Source organism: Bos taurus, chromosome 16 (genome assembly GCF_002263795.3).
Source record: "Bos taurus isolate L1 Dominette 01449 registration number 42190680 breed Hereford chromosome 16, ARS-UCD2.0, whole genome shotgun sequence".
NCBI lineage: Eukaryota > Metazoa > Chordata > Mammalia > Artiodactyla > Bovidae > Bos > Bos taurus.
The window spans coordinates 41,546,462-41,565,251 of record NC_037343.1 but is presented as its reverse complement, the minus strand read 5'-3'; the positions used below and the strand labels follow the sequence as shown (position 1 = coordinate 41,565,251).

At 49.2% G+C, this 18,790-nt stretch overlaps 2 protein-coding genes across 2 annotated transcripts in view; both read left to right on the top strand.

Moving 5' to 3' along the window:
* Positions 1-13,272, top strand: part of TNFRSF8 (TNF receptor superfamily member 8) — an 86,140-nt gene extending 72,868 nt beyond the window's left edge. Inside the window, exon 15 of the mRNA XM_002694054.6 lies at positions 384-13,272. Coding sequence (XP_002694100.2) covers positions 384-628 — 245 coding nt within the window. The 3' untranslated portion in view covers positions 629-13,272. The remainder of the gene's footprint in view (positions 1-383) is intronic.
* TNFRSF1B (TNF receptor superfamily member 1B) overlaps positions 7,870-18,790 on the top strand; it is a 58,514-nt gene continuing 47,593 nt past the window's right edge. The window contains exon 1 of the mRNA XM_059875247.1: positions 7,870-8,195. Coding sequence (XP_059731230.1) covers positions 8,016-8,195 — 180 coding nt within the window. The 5' untranslated portion in view covers positions 7,870-8,015. The remainder of the gene's footprint in view (positions 8,196-18,790) is intronic.

Below are 18,790 nucleotides of genomic sequence, written 5' to 3'. Positions count from 1 at the left end.
AGGCGGCAGGCTAAGCTCTGCCAGTGTTCAGTGGTGCTCTTGATATCAACATCGTTGTTCCCTGATTTCCCCCCACTTCTTGCTTTCTCTCCTAACCCTGTCCTCTCCTTTCCTGCCCCATCCCTGCAGAAATGTCGAGAAAATCAGGAGCACCTCCAGTCCTTAACCCCTCTGCAGGCAACTGCTAGCTGTTTTATCTCCTTTGAAGCCCCAAGACACCTGTGAAGTCAGCAGGGTTTATTGTGGATCAGAGTGGCTGTGCGTTCTCCCTGAGGCCACACAGCAGGAGTGGCAGAGCTGGTATAGGGACCCTCCTCTGCCTCCTGGCTTCTGTACAGCTGGGGCCCTGGTCTCCTCACCTCCCCCACCCTTTTGCCTTGCAGAGAACATCTACATCATGAAAGCCGACACCGTGATTGTGGGGACCGTGAAAGCCGAGGTGCCTGAGGGCCAAGGCCCAGTGGGGCCAGCCGGGCCCGAGCTCGAGGAGGAGCTGGAGACGGACTATGCCTCCCACTACCCGGAGCAGGAGACGGAGCCACCGCTGGGCAGCTGTGGGGACGTTATGTTCTCGGTGGAGGAGGAAGGGAAGGAGGACCCCTTGCCCACGACTGTCTCTGATAAATGAGGGCTGGACTGGGGCTGAGAGGGCAGCTGGGTGCCTCTGGAAGGCCATGGTGGCCCTGGTGGCACCACACCGGTGGCAGAGGCCCGTCTGGCTTGAACTGAGGTTCCAGCATCCAGCGGTGGGCCCAGCCTGTCAATATGGGAGGTCCCGCTGTTCTATACTCGTATCCCCACTCAGCGCCTCCCAACCCGGACCTTGGGGAGCCCAGGCCTGTGCGGCAGAGACAGACAAGGGGCTGGATCTGAATGACCAGGAGGGCCTGGGCCCCTTGCCTTCTGCTGCTGCCAAGAAGATGCCCAGAGTCCTGGGTGTCAAACACACACCCCAAGCAGAGGCTGAGGCCACGAGGCACATCCCCGCAGACCCCGCTTTCTCCATCACCCTGGCCTCAGGAGTGATGCCCTCCAGGCCTCACTGCTGTGCGAGCCACCCCTAGTTACTGTGAGTGGCCCTGTGGGCATGGAGCCAATGCCTCTGTTTGTTTCTCCTGAATCAGAAGGGAAGTCAAGAAATGGGGTGTTGTCTGCCTGCCCCGTTTTGGCCGCAGCCACAGCACTGCACTCTGCGGACGTGAGTCCCCAGTCTGGCCTCCAGCCCTGCCTGGGCCACTGGGGCCCTCCTAGCCTTGCCAGTCTGTCAGTGTCCTGTAGCCTGCTCCACAGTGGGCCCAGGGCCCAGCGCATGTCACCGTTCCCGAAGCAAGAGGCCTTCGGGACCCAGCCACCTGAAGATTCTCAGCAGCCATGGTGCCCTTGCCCAGATGGAGGCTCTGCCCACCAGCTGCTGCCTGGAGAAGAGCCTGCTCTGCTTCACCCAGGCGGCTTCCTTGCTAAATGGAGAAGGGGAACTGTGGGCCCTTCTTGGGTTCTCGCCTGCTCTGTGGACACCATGGTCTCTGTCCTGGGTCACGAAGATGCATCCTTCCCAGATCTGCCACGTACATAGATCCTGATGGTCCCAGGCCCAGCCTCTGGCTCCAGCTGCTCAGCGCCCATGAGACTGGGTGATTGTGCTCAGTCGTGTCCGAGTCTTTGCCATCCCATGGACCCCACAAGGTGCGACCCCACCAGGCTCCTCTGTCTATGGGATTCTCCGGGCAAGACTACTGGAGTGGGTTGCCATTTCCTCCCCCAGGGGATCTTCCCCACCAGGGACTGAACCCTCATTTCCTACAGCTCCGGCCTTAGCAGGTGGATTCTTTACCACTGAGCCACCTGGGAAGCCCAGAAGGCGATTTGGATGTTTGTGCTCCTGTGGGTGTCAAAAAGCTCCCTGGTCTCCCATTCTGCTGGAAAACAAAGAACATTTTGTGGTTCAGTCTGGACTTCAGGAGTTTTGCATTTCACAGTAAAGATCGAGTGGCCTGATTTGGGCCTGCGGTGTCCTGCTGTCCTTGGGGCTCTCAGACTCAAGTCAGCAAACAAGCGGCCTTGGAAAAGGAGTATGGGCAGATGCTAAGTCTGCTGTGGCCCCAGGACACACAGTCCAGGCAGCCTGGAGGCTGTTGGAATTACCCGCTGGAAGGCAGGCCGGGGAAAGCTGCTGTTTACTCACCAGCCCACTCAGTCTCTGGAGGAAGTTGAGGCTGGGTCAGGCATCACAAGGGTAGTTTCTGAAACCACTCAGATGTTTTGGGGAAAGTTGGAGAGACGCTGGACGCTGTGAGAGACAGTTTACATCAGAACCTGATGTTTATATGGGCTGGACAACTGCCAAAATGCCCTTTGCAAGGACAGTATGGGTGCTCTGCAACCTCCTGCCACTCTCCCCACCCCCCAACCCCGAAGGGCTCTGTAGCTATGACTTGAGGATATTGACATATGCTTCATGGAATGACAGGCTCCCTCGCTGGAGGGCCTGTCACAAAACTTTGATCCTTTAAAAATTCATAAGTTCCCTTAGAAAGCAATCACAAGGCTCAGGAAATTCTCCCTGAGATTTGAGTATGTCTGAGTAGAAGGGTCTGAGCGATCTCTCTCCAGTCAGGACAGGGGTTCCCCCTTTCTCTCTGCCCCCAGACACCTAGGCTGTCAGCCTCTGGGGACAAGGAGCCCCCTGTCTGCTGGGACAGCCATTCCCACTGCTGGAGGTTTTTCCCTGTGGATGGAGGCAGACTATTCCTTGTGTAACACCCACTCCCTGGTCAGTCCAAGGCCCAGCCTTTGAGGATACTCAGAATAAAGCCCTCAAGTCCTAAGGTTCCCTTTGGGTAGGAGAGATGCATGGTTTCCCCACGATCCTTCTTCCCTCTGGGCTGAACCCAGCAGCACTCCAGCTTGGGAAAGGGAGTCACTTAGTAGCAGCATGAATGCCCCAGCCTTGGGGAACCCAGAGAGGACCAGGAGTGAATGTAAGCCTTGGGCTTAGAGTCAGAGCTAGGAAGTCAGTCTGCCTCCCTGGTGTCAACAAAAATTCATCTAAGAAAGAATTGGAAGACTTCATTTGAGCCAAATGTTAGGATTATAACCTGGAAAGAGCGTCTCAGAAAGCTCTGAGGACTATTCCACCCATTAGAAGTCAAGACACAGTTTAAGTTTTTTTTGAGACAGAGGGCTGTACATTAAATGACATATTATTGACCGGTTTACATCATCCAGATCTAAGTGCCATCGTGGTGGGTCATGTGACCCCTTATAAGACCAAGAAGAAATGCTGTGTTTTAATGAATTGTCTTGTTGATGCTATGAGTACGTGACTGGTTGAGCCGGTGTTCCTGCTGATAGAAGTCTGGTTTGATGCATAATAACAGATACACAGTGCAGGGGGAGGAGTTTGTTCAGTTCAGTTCAGTTGCTCAGTTGTGTTCAACTCTTTGCAACCCCATAAATTGCAGCACGCCAGACCTCCCTGTCCATCACCAACTCCCGGAGTTCACTCAAATTCACATCCATCGAGTCGGTATGCCATCCAGCCACCTCATCCTCTGTCATCCCCTTTTCCTCCTGCCACCAGTCCCTCCCAGCATCAGAGTCTTTTCCAATGAGTCAACTCTTCGCATGAGGTGGCCAAAGTACTGGAGTTTCGGCTTTAGCATCATTCCTTCCAAAGAACACTCAGGACTGATCTCCTTTAGAATGGACTGGTTGGATCTTGCAAGAACACCCAGGACTGATCTCCTTTAGGATGGACTGGTTGGATCTCCTTGCAGTCCAAGGGACTCTCAAGAGTCTTCACCAACACCGCAGTTCAAAAGCATCAATTCTTCGGCGTTCAGCTTTCTTCACAGTCCAACTCTCACATCCATACATGACTACTGGAAAAACCATAGCCTTGACTAGATGGACCTTTGTTGGCAAAGTAATGTCTCTGCTTTTCAATATGCTATCTAGGTTGGTCATAACTTTCCTTCCAAGGAGTAAGCGTCTTTTAATTTCATGGCTGCAATCACCATCTGCGGTGATTTTGGAGCCCCCCGAAATAAAGTCTGACACTGTTTCCCCATCTATTCCCCATGAAATGATAGGACCAGATGCTATGATCTTAGTTTTCTGAATGTTGAGTTTTAAGCCAACTTTTTCACTCTCCTCTTTCAGTTTCATCAAGAGGCTTTTTAGTTCCTCTTCACTTTCTGCCATAAGGGTGGTGTTATCTGCATATCTGAGGTTATTGATATTTCTCCTGGCAATCTTGATTCCAGCTTGTGCTTCTTCCAGTCCAGCATTTCTCATGATGTACTCTGCATATAAGTTAAATAAGCACGGTGACAATATACAGCTTTGACATACTCCTTTCCCTATTTGGAACCAGTCTGTTGTTCCATGTCCAGTTCTAACTGTTGCTTCCTGACCTGTATATAGGTTTCTCAAGAGGCAGGTCAGGTGGTCTGGTATTCCCATCTCTTTCAGAATTTTCCACAGTTTATTGTGATCCATATAGTCAAAGGCTTTGGCATAGTCAATAAAGCAGAAATAGATGTTTTTCTGGAACTCTCTTGCTTTTTCCACGATCCAGCAGATGTTGGCAATTTGATCTCTGGTTCCTCTGCCTTTTCTAAAACCAGCTTGAACATCTGGAAGTTCACAGTTCACGCATTGCTGAAGCCTGGCTTGGAGAATTTTGAGCATTACTTTACTAGCGTGTGAGATGAATGCAATTGTGTGGTAGTTTGAGCATTCTTGGCATTGCCTTTCTTTGAGATTAGAATGAAAACTGACCTTTTCCAGTCCTGTGGGCACTGCTGAGTTTTCCAAATTTGCTGGCATATTGAGTGCAGCACTTTCACAGCATCATCTTTCAGGATTTGAAATAGCTCAACTGGAATTCCATCACCTCCACTAGCTTTGTTCGTAGTGATGCTTTCTAAGGCCCACTTGACTTCACATTCCAGGATGTCTGACTCAAGGTGAGTGATCACACCATCGTGAGTATCTGGGTCGTGAAGATCTTTTTTGTACAGTTCTTCTGTGTATTCTTGCCATCTCTTCTTAATATCTTCTGCTTCTGTTAGGTCCATACCATTTCTGTCCTTTATCGAGCCCATCTTTGCATGAAATGTTCCCTTGGTATCTCTAATTTTCTTGAAGAGATCTCTAGTCTTTCCCATTCTGTTGTTTTCTTCTATTTCTTTGCATTGATCGATGAAGAACGCTTTTTTATCTCTTCTTGCTATTCTTTGGAACTCTGCATTCAGATGCTTCTATCTTTCCTTTTCTCCTTTGCCTTTCACTTCTCTTCTTTTCACAGCTATTTGTAAGGCCTACCCAACAGCCATTTTGCTTTTTTGCATTTCTTTTCCATGGGGATGGTCTTGATCCCTGTCTCCTGTACAGTGTCACTAACCTCAGTCCATAGTTCATCAGGCACTCTATCTATCAGATCTAGTCCCTTAAATCTATTTCTTACTTCCACTGTATAATCATAAGGGATTTGATTTAGGTCATACCTGAATGGTCTAGTGGTTTTCCCTACTTTCTTAAATTTAAGTCTGAATTTGGCAATAAGGAGTTCATGATCTGAGCCACAGTCAGCTCCTGGTCTTGTTTTTGCTGACTGTATAGAGCTTCTCCATCTTTGGCTGCAAAGAATATAATCAATCTGATTTTGATGTTGACCATCTGGTGATGTCCATGTGTAGAATCTTCTCTTGTGTTGCTGGAAGAGGGTGTTTGCTATGACCAGTGCGTTCTCTTGGCAAAACTCTATTAGTCTTTGCCCTGCTTCATTCCATATTCCAAGGCCAAATTTGCCTGTTACTCCAAGTATTTCTTGACTTCCTACTTTTGCATTCCAATCCCCTATAATGAAAAGGACATCTTTTTTGGGTGTTAGTTCTAAAAGGTCTTGTAGGTCTTCATAGAACCATTCAACTTCAGCTTCTTCAGTGTTACTGTTTGGGGCATAGACTTGGATTACTGTGATATTGAATGGTTTGCCTTGGAAACGAACAGAGATCATTCTGTCATTTTTGAGATTGCATCCAAGTACTGCATTTTGGACTCTTTTGTTGACCATGATGGCTACTCCGTTTATTCTGAGGGATTCCTGCCTGCAGTAGTAGATATAATGGTCATCTGAGTTAAATTCACCCATTCCAGTCCATTTTAGTTCGCTGATTCCTAGAATGTCGACATTCACTCTTGCCATCTCTTGTTTAACCACTTCCAATTTGCCTTGATTCATGGACCTGACATTCCAGGTTCCTATGTAATATTGCTCTTTACAGCACCGGACCTTGCTTCTATCACCAGTCACATCCACAACTGGGTATTGTTTTTGCTTTGGCTCCATCCCTTCATTCTTTCTGGAGTTATTTCCCCACTGATCTCCAGTAGCATATTGGGCATCTACCGACCTGGGGAGATCCTCTTTCAGTATCCTATCATTTTGCCTTTTCATACTGTTCGTGGGGTTCTCAAGGCAAGAATACTGAAGTGGTTTGCCATTCCCTTCTCCAGTGGACCACATTCTGTCAGACCTCTCCACCATGACCTGCCCATCTTGGGTGTCCCCGTGGGCATGGCTTAGTTTCATTGAGTCAGACAAGGCTGTGGTCCTAGTGTGATTAGATTGACTAGTTTTCTGTGATTATGGCTTCAGTGTCTGCCCTCTAATGCCCTCTAGTAACACCTACCATCTTACTTGGGTTTCTCTTACCTTGGACGTGGGGTATCTCTTCATGGCTGCTCCAGCAAAGTGCAGCCGCTGCTCCTTACCTTGGATGAGGGGTATCTCCTCACTGCCGCCCCTCCTGACCCGCGCAGCCACCACTCCTCGGGCATGGGGTATTAGGTAGTTAGAATAGGGAAAAGGAGTCCAAAATGGCGGTGGCTGACATCTATGGTGTGGTGACTCAGATTTAACCTGGCTGAAACTGGGGGAGGAGAGAGGAAGCCAAATGGCAGAGAAGAATTCTTATGTTTAAATTTCTCTTGCCTTGCCATAAAAGATGAATTTTATTTCACAGCTTGTCACACTCAGGGGCAGTCTGGGGCCTCCTCTCCACCACAGGCAGCCAGCCAGAAGCCCCCGTCTGACCATGTTTTCCCTGGGGGCTGGAGGAAGGCGACCTCGCCCACCCCACCTCCAGGACTCCAGCCCACACCCAGACCTCACAATCAGCCTGGCCACTGAACCAGCCACTGCCTGTCACGTGGTCCATCCGAGAGCCAGAGAGCATTTCCCTGCCCTGATTGCCCAGCGATGAGGGACCCCGCCTTCACTTCTGGTCATTCTGATGTCCAGGTGGGCAGATGGACAAGGCCCCTGCTGCCTAGAGTTGCAATTCCCAGGCTCTGAGGAGTCAGCCCACACGTGCTCACCCCTCTTCCTGAACAGTTGTAGTCAGGGAGTGACAGTAAGTGATGTGTATTGCGGAAACTGTTGCATCAAAGAAGATCCGTTGTTTCCCAAGGCGGTCCTATAGGCTGCAAGCTACTATAAGGTTCTTAGAATCTCTAAGGCCAGGGTCAGTCCCTAAGAGAGAATAAGGGACTGAATCTCTAGAGCATCGCTCCAGCCACAAGAGCCTAAAGGAGGTGTCTTAGGCGTCCTCTCTGTCCGTGGTCACTACTACCTGATTTTGAATAATAATCTATGCAGAGATGAGTGGAGGCTCCGACCAGAGTTCCTTGGGTGCCTTCTCTCTTCCACCCCTTCCTTGACCCTCCCTGTCCTCTAACATATAGCAGTGGGGGAAGTGCAAGGTAGGAGGTGCTGGGGCCAGGATGAGTGGGGGAAGGGATTCACAGTCAGGGCCTGAGAGAAAAGCTATAATGTGTCAGTACCCTCGACTGGGCTTCCCAAGTGACTCAGTGGTAAGGAACCTGCCTGCCAATGCAGGAGATGAAAGAGATGCAGGTTTGATCCCTGGGTCAGGAAGATCCCCTGGAGTAGGAAATGACAACCCACTGCAGTATTCTTGCCTGGAGAATCCCATGGACAGAGGAGCATGTCGGGCTGCAGTCCATGGGGTCACAAAGAGTCGGACATGACTGAACATGCACCCTTGACTGGAAGCCGAAGTGAGCATATTGAAAGCTCCAAGGGAAGCTTCTTGGACCCTAGGGAGAAGCTGGCCGAGCCCACCTTGGGCTCCTGCACCCCACCCCTCTGGGAATCCCATAACCAGGTCAGTGAACAAAGTCATTCTTGAGTCAGATCATGCTCTGTGCTACCTAACCCTAACCCCTAATCTGGGGACTGGTAGAAAGTCCGGAGGGCATGGCCACCTCTAGCCAGGTGGTCTGGGAGGGCTTCTTGGAGGAAGTGCCTTTTAAGTTCTCCCTGAATGTGACCTGCAAATATCCCAAAGAGGCAGACGGGGGATGGCAAATGCCAAGGTCCTGAGGTGGGAATCCTGGCCCCAGGGTTCAGGAAGCACACTCCCTGGTAGAAGCTTAGTGATCAGGGCAGAGAGGAAAGGGAGGTAACAGGGCAGCCAACTGGGCCAGATCCTGGAGGGCCTGGTGGGCCATTGTAAAGCCCTTAGATTTTATCACCAATATGGTTAAGAACACAGTCTGCATTTCTTTCTGTTTTCCTCCTATTAGAACAATAAACATCCTGGTATTATCTCAGCCACAGGCATGAAAGGCAAACGAGGGGCCTCAAAGGTTGTTTTGACCTACTTCAGAGGGAAGTCGGGGAAGGAGGCAGCAGTAGCTGGTAGCCAGGAAGCAATTGGATGTGTTTTCTCAGAAGGAGCAGAGAGCTGAGACCACATTCCCGGTTAACTTCACAGCAGCCGTGCACCCTCGGCTGATGTCACCGCGGGGGGAGGGTGAGGGGGAGGTAAGGAGTCTGTCCAGGTTCCCCTTTCTCTGGGTGTCTTCCAGGAGAGGAAAAACCAAACCAAAAGACCCTGGGGAGGCTAGAGGCATTTGTGTTTTGGTGTGGGGCATGGTCATCTTAGCATGAGGCCCACCCTTTCCTCCCTAGCCCTTCAGCACTTGCCTCTGTCTCATTTCATTACCCTGGCTGCTGATGCGGCAGAGGGGAGGGGCCCATCAGCCTTCAGCCTCCAGCCCAAAGCAGTTCCCAGCTCCTTGGCCTCTGGGAAATCTCTCAAGGGCTTTCAGCTTCAGTTTCCTAACCTGCAAAATGGGCATAATAATTATTTTCCAAGTGGCTTAGATGGTAAAGAATCTGCTTGCAATGTGGGAGACCCAGCTTCAGTCCCTGGATTGGGAAGATTCCCCTAGGGAAGGAATGGCTACCCACTCCAGTATTCTTGCCTGGAGAATTCCATGGACAGAGGAGCTTGGTGGGCTATAATCCATGAGGTTGCAAAGAGTCAGACGTGACTGAGTGACTAACACACACACTCAAGATGGTTGTGAGCTTCACCAGTAACACAGGTAAAGAGCTTGGTGTGGTGCTGGGCATACTTCCTGTTCAACAAATGATATTCATCATATGCAGCATTGTATGAGCTTTAGAGATTACCCAAGACTCTACATTCTTTACATATGGGCTTTGTAGTGATGACTGAAAGATAAAAATTGGCTGAGTATCAGCACTCTGTTTTATGAATTGAGGCTCAGAGAGGTTAAGCCACCAACCCACTGTCACAGCTGGGAAGTGCCAGAGCTGGGATTCAACACTTCAACTCTGGCTGCCTCTATGGTTGGGGCTATGTTCACATTACAGTTACCATCTGGCAATACGTCCTCTGGACCAGTTTCCTTTAGAAAGGTCAATTTTATTCCTCTTTTATGGGGAGGCAGAAACAATTGCACTTCCCTGGTGGCTCAGACAGTAAAGAATCTGCCTGCAATGCCAGAGACCCGGGTTCAATCCCTGGGTTGGAAAGAGCCCTTGAAGGAGGAAATGGCAACTCACTCCAGTATTCTTGCTTGGGAAATCCCATGGAAAGAGGAGCCTGGAGGGCTACAGTCCATGGGATTGCAAAGAGTTGGACATGACTGAGCGACTGACACACACAGGGACAGTTGCAAAAGACTGGGTAAACCTTCCTGAGATTAAGTGGCTTTCTGATGCTTCTGACCAGGCAGAAGGGAAACAGAGCTGACCTAGTTGGAGTCTTGTTTCTTGAAGATGCTGTCTTTAAGGGTGGTCTGATTCTGAGGTCAGGGTTGACCTAAGGTTGGGACAGAAGGCTGGGAGGACAGGCAGAACAGAGAACCTGTGCTGGAGAGCTGTGTACTTGAACAGTAACCCCTTGTATCCACACTCTGCCCCATCTCAGGATCCCTGGAAGGGAGGCAGATCAAGAGCAAGCCTTCCCATTTTACAGATGGGAAAACTGAGCCCCATAGAGGTAAACAACCTACCTACGGCCCAGCTTGGTACTTTTTGGTGGAGACAACTTTAGCTGTTCATTGGGACTTGGTGCAGGATCTTAATCCAAATGAACAGTAAAGATCATTTGATGATTTTCATTCTTTTTATTTCTTTCTTTCTTTTCCTTTCTCCATCCATCAGTCCCTCCTTCCCTCCCTCCCTTTCTTTCTTTCTTTTTTTAAAAAATTAGTGTTAAAATGAAAGTAACTGTGGTAAATGACTTAGGTTCTTATTTATAAGACAGGTTTGCAGGAGCCAAAATATTCCTCATAATCAGACAAGAATATTATAGGCAAAGGGCTTTGCAGCTTTGAGGGTATCTGGACTGTGCACAACCCTACGCTTGCTTTAATGCTCTGCTATCCCTGTCTGAAAAATTAATAATTTTTGAAAAGGGGCCCAGTGTTTTCACTTTTCTCTGGGTCCCCCAAATTCCATAGCTGATCCTACCTAAGGGGCAGGGAAACTGTCTGTTAGGAATTGACTCTATGCCAAAACGTTTTATATACATTACCACTTAACCTCACAGTGACTGTTCTTATAGATGAGCTGGCTGATCCCCATTTCTCAAAAGTGTTGACAGGCTAGTAACTGACCTTAATTGTCCTGGTTATCTCTTACTACATCATGAACCACTTTGAAACTTAGTGGCTTAAAATACCACCTGTTGTTTATCTTGCTCATAAGTCTGCAGTTTGACCTGGGCTTGGCAGGGGCAGCTCAGCCCTACTCACGACAACACTAGCTGGCACGGGGAACACACTTCTGAGACGGCTGGAGGCTGGTGCTGCCTGGGGGTTTTTCTCCATGGGCCTCACCTGGAGCTGCTTGAACTTCCTCACAGCATGGTGGCTGGGTTCCTACAGCAAACAACTGCCAGTAGCAAGTGGAAAACTGACATGTTCATAAAATCTGGGTCCAGAAATGGGTATAGCATCACTTTTGCCACATAATATTTTTTTAAAAGCCTTTATCAAACTTGTTACAATGTTGCTTCTGTTGTTTCTATATTTTTTTCTGTTTTTTTTTGCAAGGAGGCATGTGCTATCTTAGTTCCCAGACCAGGGATCAAACCCACATCCCCTGCACTGGAACATGAAGTCTTAACCACTGGACCACCAGGGAATTCACGTCACATACTATTGGTCAAGCAGTCACAGAGACCAGATTCAAAGGGAGGGAATGTCAACTCCTACACCCTGATAGGAGTTCAGGGATCTTACTATGTGCCAGGCTGTTGCTGCTGCTATTTAGTCACTCAGTTATGTCTGACTCTTTGTGACCCATGGACTGTAGCCTGCCAGGCTCCTCTGTCTGTGGGATTCTGCAGGCAAGAATACTGGAGTGGGTTGCCATTTCCTCCTCCAGGGGATCTTCCAGAACCAGGGATCGAACCTGCATCTTCTGCATTGGCAGGCAAATTCTTTACCACAGAGCAACCAGGGAAGCCCCATGTGCTAGGTACTGGGCTAAATTTGATCATTACTGTTCCCAGCATTGCCTCAAGGAAGCTAAATAACCAAATCCAAGTTTGTCTGGACTGTGGGGCTGACCTGTGCATTCAGGATCCATGCAATCAGAATGTATCAGGGCCAGAAACTGTCTGACTCCAGAACATTTAAGGCTTTTGAAATAATGGTTCCCCAGATGGGAAAGCCAAGGCTGCAAGAGGTCTTACTGGGCCTCGCCCTCAGGGTGGGTGTGGGGTATGGCACCTTCTAGGGCAGGAAGGGGCCTCCTGGGGCTGCACAGAGCCTGGTCAGGAAGTCACAGAGGGCTGTGGGCAGATTATGCAATAACAGGCTGTCGCAGGGACATTGTTTTTCACTGAGATGACACTTCACTCAGGAAATACCCACAGCCTTGGCAGGTGTCGAGGGAGGGTTCCTCACTCGTGGTGGAAGACCCCCAGTGAACGAACACGGCGGGTGCGGGGACTCTCTAGGTGGACCGGGTCCCCTGGGCCAGTTGCATTCATCAGAAGTTCCCTGAGAGCTGCTCTGAGTCCCTGTGAGCTGGGCTCAGACAAAAGAGATTTAAGATGCCCCATCCTTGCCATCCAGGAAGTTGCACATTTGTTAGATAACTTAATTATTGAGGTTTCTGGGGCTATCTCATTTAAACCTCACAATACTCTAGGAAGTGGTAACTATTATTATCCCTATTTTACAGGTGAGAAAACCAAGGCACAGAGTACTTAAGTCACTTGCCCAAGGTCAAACAAGGGCTATGGTTAGAGTCTGAGTTTTCAACCACTGGGCCATGCTGTTCCATTGTAGCTCAGACTAGCGTCACCACTGTGCTGGGGCCCCAACCCCGAGTCCCAGGCACTACAGAACTCTGTTTAGACATCTTTGTTGTTCAGTCACTAAGTCGTGTCTGACTCTTTGTGACCCCATGGACTGCAGCCCGCCAGGCTTCCCTGTCCTTCACTGTCTCCCGGAGTTTGCTCAAATTCATGTCCATTGAGTCGGTGATGCTATGTAAACAGCTCATCCTCTGCCACCCCCTTCTCCTCCTGCCCTCAATCTTTCCCAGCATCAGGGTCTTTTCCAATGAGTCAGCTCTTCACATCAGCTGGCCAAAGTATTGGAGCTTCAGCTTCAGCATCAGTCCTTTCAATGAATATTCAGGGTTGAATTCCTTTACAGTTGACTGGTTGGATCTCCTTGCAGTCTGAGGGACTCTCAACAATCTTCTTCTCCAGCACCACAGTTCAAAAGCATCAATTCTTCAGTGCTCAGTCTTTTTTATGGTCCAACTCCCACATCTGTACATAACTACTGGAAAAACCATAGCTTTGACTAGATGAATCTTTGTCAGCTAAGTTATGTTTTTGCTTTTTAATATGCTGTCTACATTTGTCATAGTATCTTTAGGGCTCAGTAAACGTACAGACAATGGAGTTTGCCTCCTGGCTTCTGTCCACCTTTCCTTTTCAAAGCCCAGCTCCAACCAGGTCATTCTCTCACAGAGCCTTCGATAATTCCCCAGTACCTACAGGCCAACGTCTGCCAGTCTGGCCCTCCAAGGCATGTCCTGCTGCCTGTCACAACTCCTGTATCCAAAACTCCTCTGAAACCCAACTGTGTTCCTCCCAAGTCACCAAATATGGAGGTCACATCCCCACCAAGCAGTCTCTTCTCAGTGTCCCAACTCCCAAACCTCCATCCTCAACTTTCTCTTCTTCCTTCAGAAAGCCTTCCAAGACCACCCAGGACAGGGACGTCTGTGTCCCTCACGTTCCCCCAGCACTGACTATGAAGAGGGTTGGAGGGCTAGTTCCAGAGGGCACACACGAAATATTTCCAGGACTTCCCTGGTGGTCCAGTGATGAGGGACCACCTGCCAATATGGGGAGCAAGGGTTCCATCTCTGATCCGGGAAGATTCCACATGCCTTGGGGCAACTAAGCCCGCGAACCACAGCTACTGATGCCCACCCACCCTAGAGCCTGTGCTCTGCAGAAAGAGAAGCCACTACGATAAGAAGCCCACGCGCTGCAACCAGAGTTGCCTGCACTCGGTGCAACTAGAGAAAGCCTGCTTGTAGCCAAAAATGAATAAATAGATAAATAAAAGTTTTTCAAAGTACTGAAAATTTTAAGAAATTTCTGTATGAAAAGATGAGTTTGTTCGTGGATTCGTTCACTCAGCCCCTCATTTACTCACTCAAGCAACAGATCTGTGCAGGGCACCTACTGGGCATCAGGAGCCGTGCTGAGGAATACAGTGCGGCTGGGAGGGGATGGGGATCCAGGGAACTGCTCTCAAGGAGTCAAAACCTGACTGGGGAGACAGGTCTGAGGTCAGGTGATGGCTGTGGGTGTGGTCCTTGCTGTGACAGAGGTAAACCCAGGGCTCTAGTACCTACTGTGGCCTCTAACCCAGATGGTGGGTCTCCACTTCCTCCTCTGTAAATTGGATTGAATAAGCACCTATCCCAAAGAGAAGTTGCAAGGATTAAATTTATTCATTAGTTTGTTAAATAAATATTTATTGAGCTCAAACTGTATGCGCTGCTGTTACGTGGGGACCAAACCTGCCCTCATGGAGAAGGACAATAAAAAGCATATGAGAGGACTTCCCTGGTGGTTCATGGTTAAGAATCCACCAGGGTCACGGGTTCGATCCCTGGTCTGAGAAGACTCCACATGCCACCGGGCAACTAAGCCCATAGTGAAAGTCACTCAGTTGTGTCCAGCTCTCTGCGACCCCATGGACTGTAGCCTGCCAGGCTTCTCTGTCCATGGAATTCTCCAGGCCAGAATAGTGGAGTGGGTTGCCATTCCCTTCTCCAGGGGATCTTCTCAACCCAGGGATCAAATCCAATCCCTGAATTGCTAGCAGATTCAAGAGAAGCCACTGCGGTGAGAAGCCTGCACACTGCCAACTAGAAAGTAGCCCCCACTCCCGCACCTCGAGAAAGCCTGTGCAGAGCGACGAAGACCCAGTGCATCCAAAAATAAATATATTTAAATTTAAAAAGTGTATAAGATACGTTAGTCAGTGGTAACCGCTAGAAAGACCAAAAGCTCAGTGATACGTGGGATCCCTGTGGGCCAGGTGTGCAGTCAGAGCTGGGGGGCTTGGTAGAAGTCGGACAAAAGTCTAGAAGGCTGGAGAAATTAGGGGCATGCAAGTGAGTAGGTGTGACTGGGGTGTCAGAAACGAGGGTGTTTGTGAGTCTGCGGGGGAGACTGCTCTACCCCTGCATCCGGATTACTAGGTCTCTGAGGAAGAAAGAGGTGAAGTGATGAAGATGCTTTCATAGGCAGAAATTATTATGCAAGAGCTGGATGGGAAAGTTGAAGGGCTGGACTGGGTGGTCAGTGGGAAGTTGCAAAAGCCTCGAGAGGGTTTGGAAACTGTGGTGGAACTGGGGGCCCCCAGAGGTTTCCTTTGGGTGTCAAAGGGAAGAGGGAGGGTGAGTACTTTGGGAACTTCACAGGGACACCTTCCCCTGCACAGTGGGGGAGACCCAGGACTCCAATCTGGGGAGGCATTAAGTTCTGAGTCTACATTTACTGAGCACCAACTATGTGGTGGACTCCCACACCTGGGTCCTTACAAGATCCCTACAGGGGACTTACTCCCCCCATCATTGTATGTGTGTCCCTAGTCACTCAGTCGTGTCCAACTCTTTGCAATCCTTTGGACTATAACCCACCAGGCTCCTTTGTCAGCTGTCCGGGATTTCCCAGGCAAGAATACCAGAGTGGGTTACCAATTCCTCCTCCAGGGGGTCTTCCCAAGCCAGGGATCGAACCCATGTCTCTTACATCTCCTGCACTGCAGATGGATTCTTTACCTGCTGAGCCATAGGGGAAGCCCCCATTCTAATAGAAGAAATGGAGGCTCAAGGACATGAAGTGATTTGTCCAAGGACAAAATCACATGCTGTAAGTGGTCTGAGCTAGGACTGGAACCCAGGTCTAGGGAGTGGCAAAGGTGATGCCCTCTTGGTACTTGAAATGCCACCATTCATCCCTAGGAAGTAAAGGGTCCTAGGATCCTCCTTTGGGTGCACAGCTGGAGCAGGGTCACCAGACCTGTGGGTGCAGGGGCAGGAGAATGCTGCCTGGAACACAGTAGGTGCTCAATGCTTACATGTGGTGTCTGCAGGACAGGGAGGACTGGCCTGGGGCAGGGGAATGTGGGGCTCTGGTTCCCCAGGAGTGAGGTCTTACAGACATATTTCACATCAGAGATGAATTAGAGGGGGCCACTTACTTCAAGAAGCCCCTCAGGCCCCTCCATCTTTCTCCAAGTGCTTGGCCTCCACCCTCCCAAGTTCCTGCAGGGGTGGAGCCCACACTGAGTCACCCATGCCCAGCCCTGCTTGGCTCTGGTCAGTAGACATATACTCGTAAATATCCAAGTGAGTGAAGATTGAGAAATTGTAGCAGGGGAAAAATTACTTATTTCTTCCTCTTTTTGAATTGAGCAAGGGAAAACTTGCCGGGGAAATGAGGTCAGTGACTTGGGCATTGCTGATGAGCAGGGTCTCCTGCACTGCATCTCCCAAAGGGAGGGCTGGGTATCGGGTCAGGGAAATGGACCCAGAACCATCCTATGTCCAGCCTGGCAGGCCCCCAGCCCTGTCACTCCCTCCTGGCTCTTGGCCATTCCTGTTTTCAGCCAAGTTCTCCCTAATGAGAAAAAAATGTTCTCATTCATGTGTCTGACGGCATCTGGGTGGGCAGGTCCAGGTGGGATGTGCAGATGGCTGATGTGATGCGCTGATGTGCAGGAGGAATTTGTGACCCCCAGATCTTATTCCCTCCCTCTCAGAGTTGTTGTTGCTGTTGAGTCACTAAGTTGTACCTGACTCTTTTGAGACCCCATGGACTAAAACTCACCAGGCTCCTCTGTCCATGGGATTTTCCAGGCAAGAGCCCTGGGTTGCCATTTTCTTCTCCAGGAGATCCTCCTGACCCAGAGATTGAACCCGCATCTCCTGCATTGCAGGCAGATTCTTTACCACTGAGACACTGAGAAATAAGGAGAAAGCTCCTTATAAATAGAGAGGTAACTGCAATTTTTGAAAAATAAAGCTTATAAAAATATAAAAAAGTATAAGGAAAGTAACAAAAATTATGCATGATCCCAACACCCATTATAACCACTTCAAATATTTTTGCTTCTTGCCTTCTCCTAAATAATTTTTAAAAATCATCTTCAGCTAATTATTATTAAAATAAAACCTCCCAACTTATGGTTATAATTGTAATGGATGTTAGTTCATAGCTTAACTCACATTGGTAAAACCATTTTCACCCTACAATTACAAGAAATCCATAGCTTAGACTGTCAGCCTGAACCCCATCTCCATGGAGGCCCCACTGAGGGGATTTGCTTCTGGTGGTTATGAATGAAATGCCTAGAGGCCTCCTGCTTTTAGTTCTTGTCCTCTTATTTGATCTACAAGACCTGCTCTTTCTCAGCATCTGTGCTTATTGTTGTTGTTTAATCACTAAAAAGTCTTTGTGACCCCATGGACTATAGCCCACTAGGTTCCTCTGTCCATGGAATTCTCCAGGCAAGAATACTGGAGTGGGTTGCCATTTCCTTTTCCAGGGGATCTTCCTAACCCAGAGATCGAACCTGTGTCTCCTGCATTGGCGGGTGGATTCTTTACCACTGAGCCACTTGGGAAGCCCAACTTAGTCAAGCCAGTGGAGAGCAATCTTGCCCCAGCCACCTTCAGTCAAAGAAGCAACTCTTTGATTTGTTTTATAAACTGGATTTCCATCCTAATGGTCATCATTATTGAGAGCTTACTATGGTTGTTGTTGTTCAGTTGCTAAGTCGTGTCCAACTCTTTGTGACCCCATGGGCTGCAGCACACCAGGCTCCCCTGCCCTTCACTATCTCCCAGAGTTTGCTCAAATCCATGTCCATTGAGTCAGTGATGCTATCTAACCATCATGTATCATAGCATTTACTTTTCAATATCAACCTTGGGAGGCAGCTATAGTTATTATTGTCATATTACAGATCAAGAAACAAAGGGCTCAGAGAGGTGTAGTTATCTGTCCAAGGTCACACAGCCAGTGAGCGGCAGAGTTGGAATGGCCAAGCATTCTGAGATTGCTAAGTTGTCTTTTCTTCTAAGATTCCATCTGAACAGAGTTTTATGACCAAAAAAATCTTTGAGAACCTCTGGTTTAGCCCATTCCAGTGCTTTTTCTTCAATGTCAGACTCCATGTGGAGAAGGCAAGAGATCTCTGTGAACTGGAGAGATCCTGGAGGGGTTCAAGAAGGAGATAGAGTTGAAGTGAAGCCAGGAAGGATGGCTTATATCAGGAGCAGGAAGGCATCATATTTTTAAAAGTGTTTATTTGTTTATTTGGCTGTGCTGGGTCTTAGTTGAAGCACACAGGGTCTCTGATCTTTGTTGTGGCATGTGGCACCCCACTCCAGTACTCTTGCCTGGAAAATCCCATGGATGGAGGAGCCTGGTGGGCTGTAGTCCATGGGGTCGCTGAGGGTTGGACACGACTGAGTGACTTCACTTTCACTTTTCACTTTCATGCATTGGAGAAGGAAATGGCAACCCACTCCAGTGTTTTTGCCTGGAGAATCCCAGGGACGGGGGAGCCTGGTGAGCTGCCGTCTATGGGGTCGCACAGAGTCGGACACGACTGAAGCGACTTAGCAGCAGCAGCAGCAGCAGCAGCAGCAGGGTCTTTAGTTGTGGCCTGTGGGATCTAGGTCCCTGACCAGGGATTGAACCTGGTTCCCCTGCATTGAAAGTGTACAGGCTTAGCCAGTGGACCACCAGGGAAGTCCCAAGGCATCATATTTTAATGTGAGATTGTTTATGCCTGAGAGGCCTGAGGTCCAAGTGGGAACCTTTTGGGGAGGCACGTTAGAGGAAGCCTGGGAGTAAGGTGAGGTGGGGACAGGGTCAGGAAA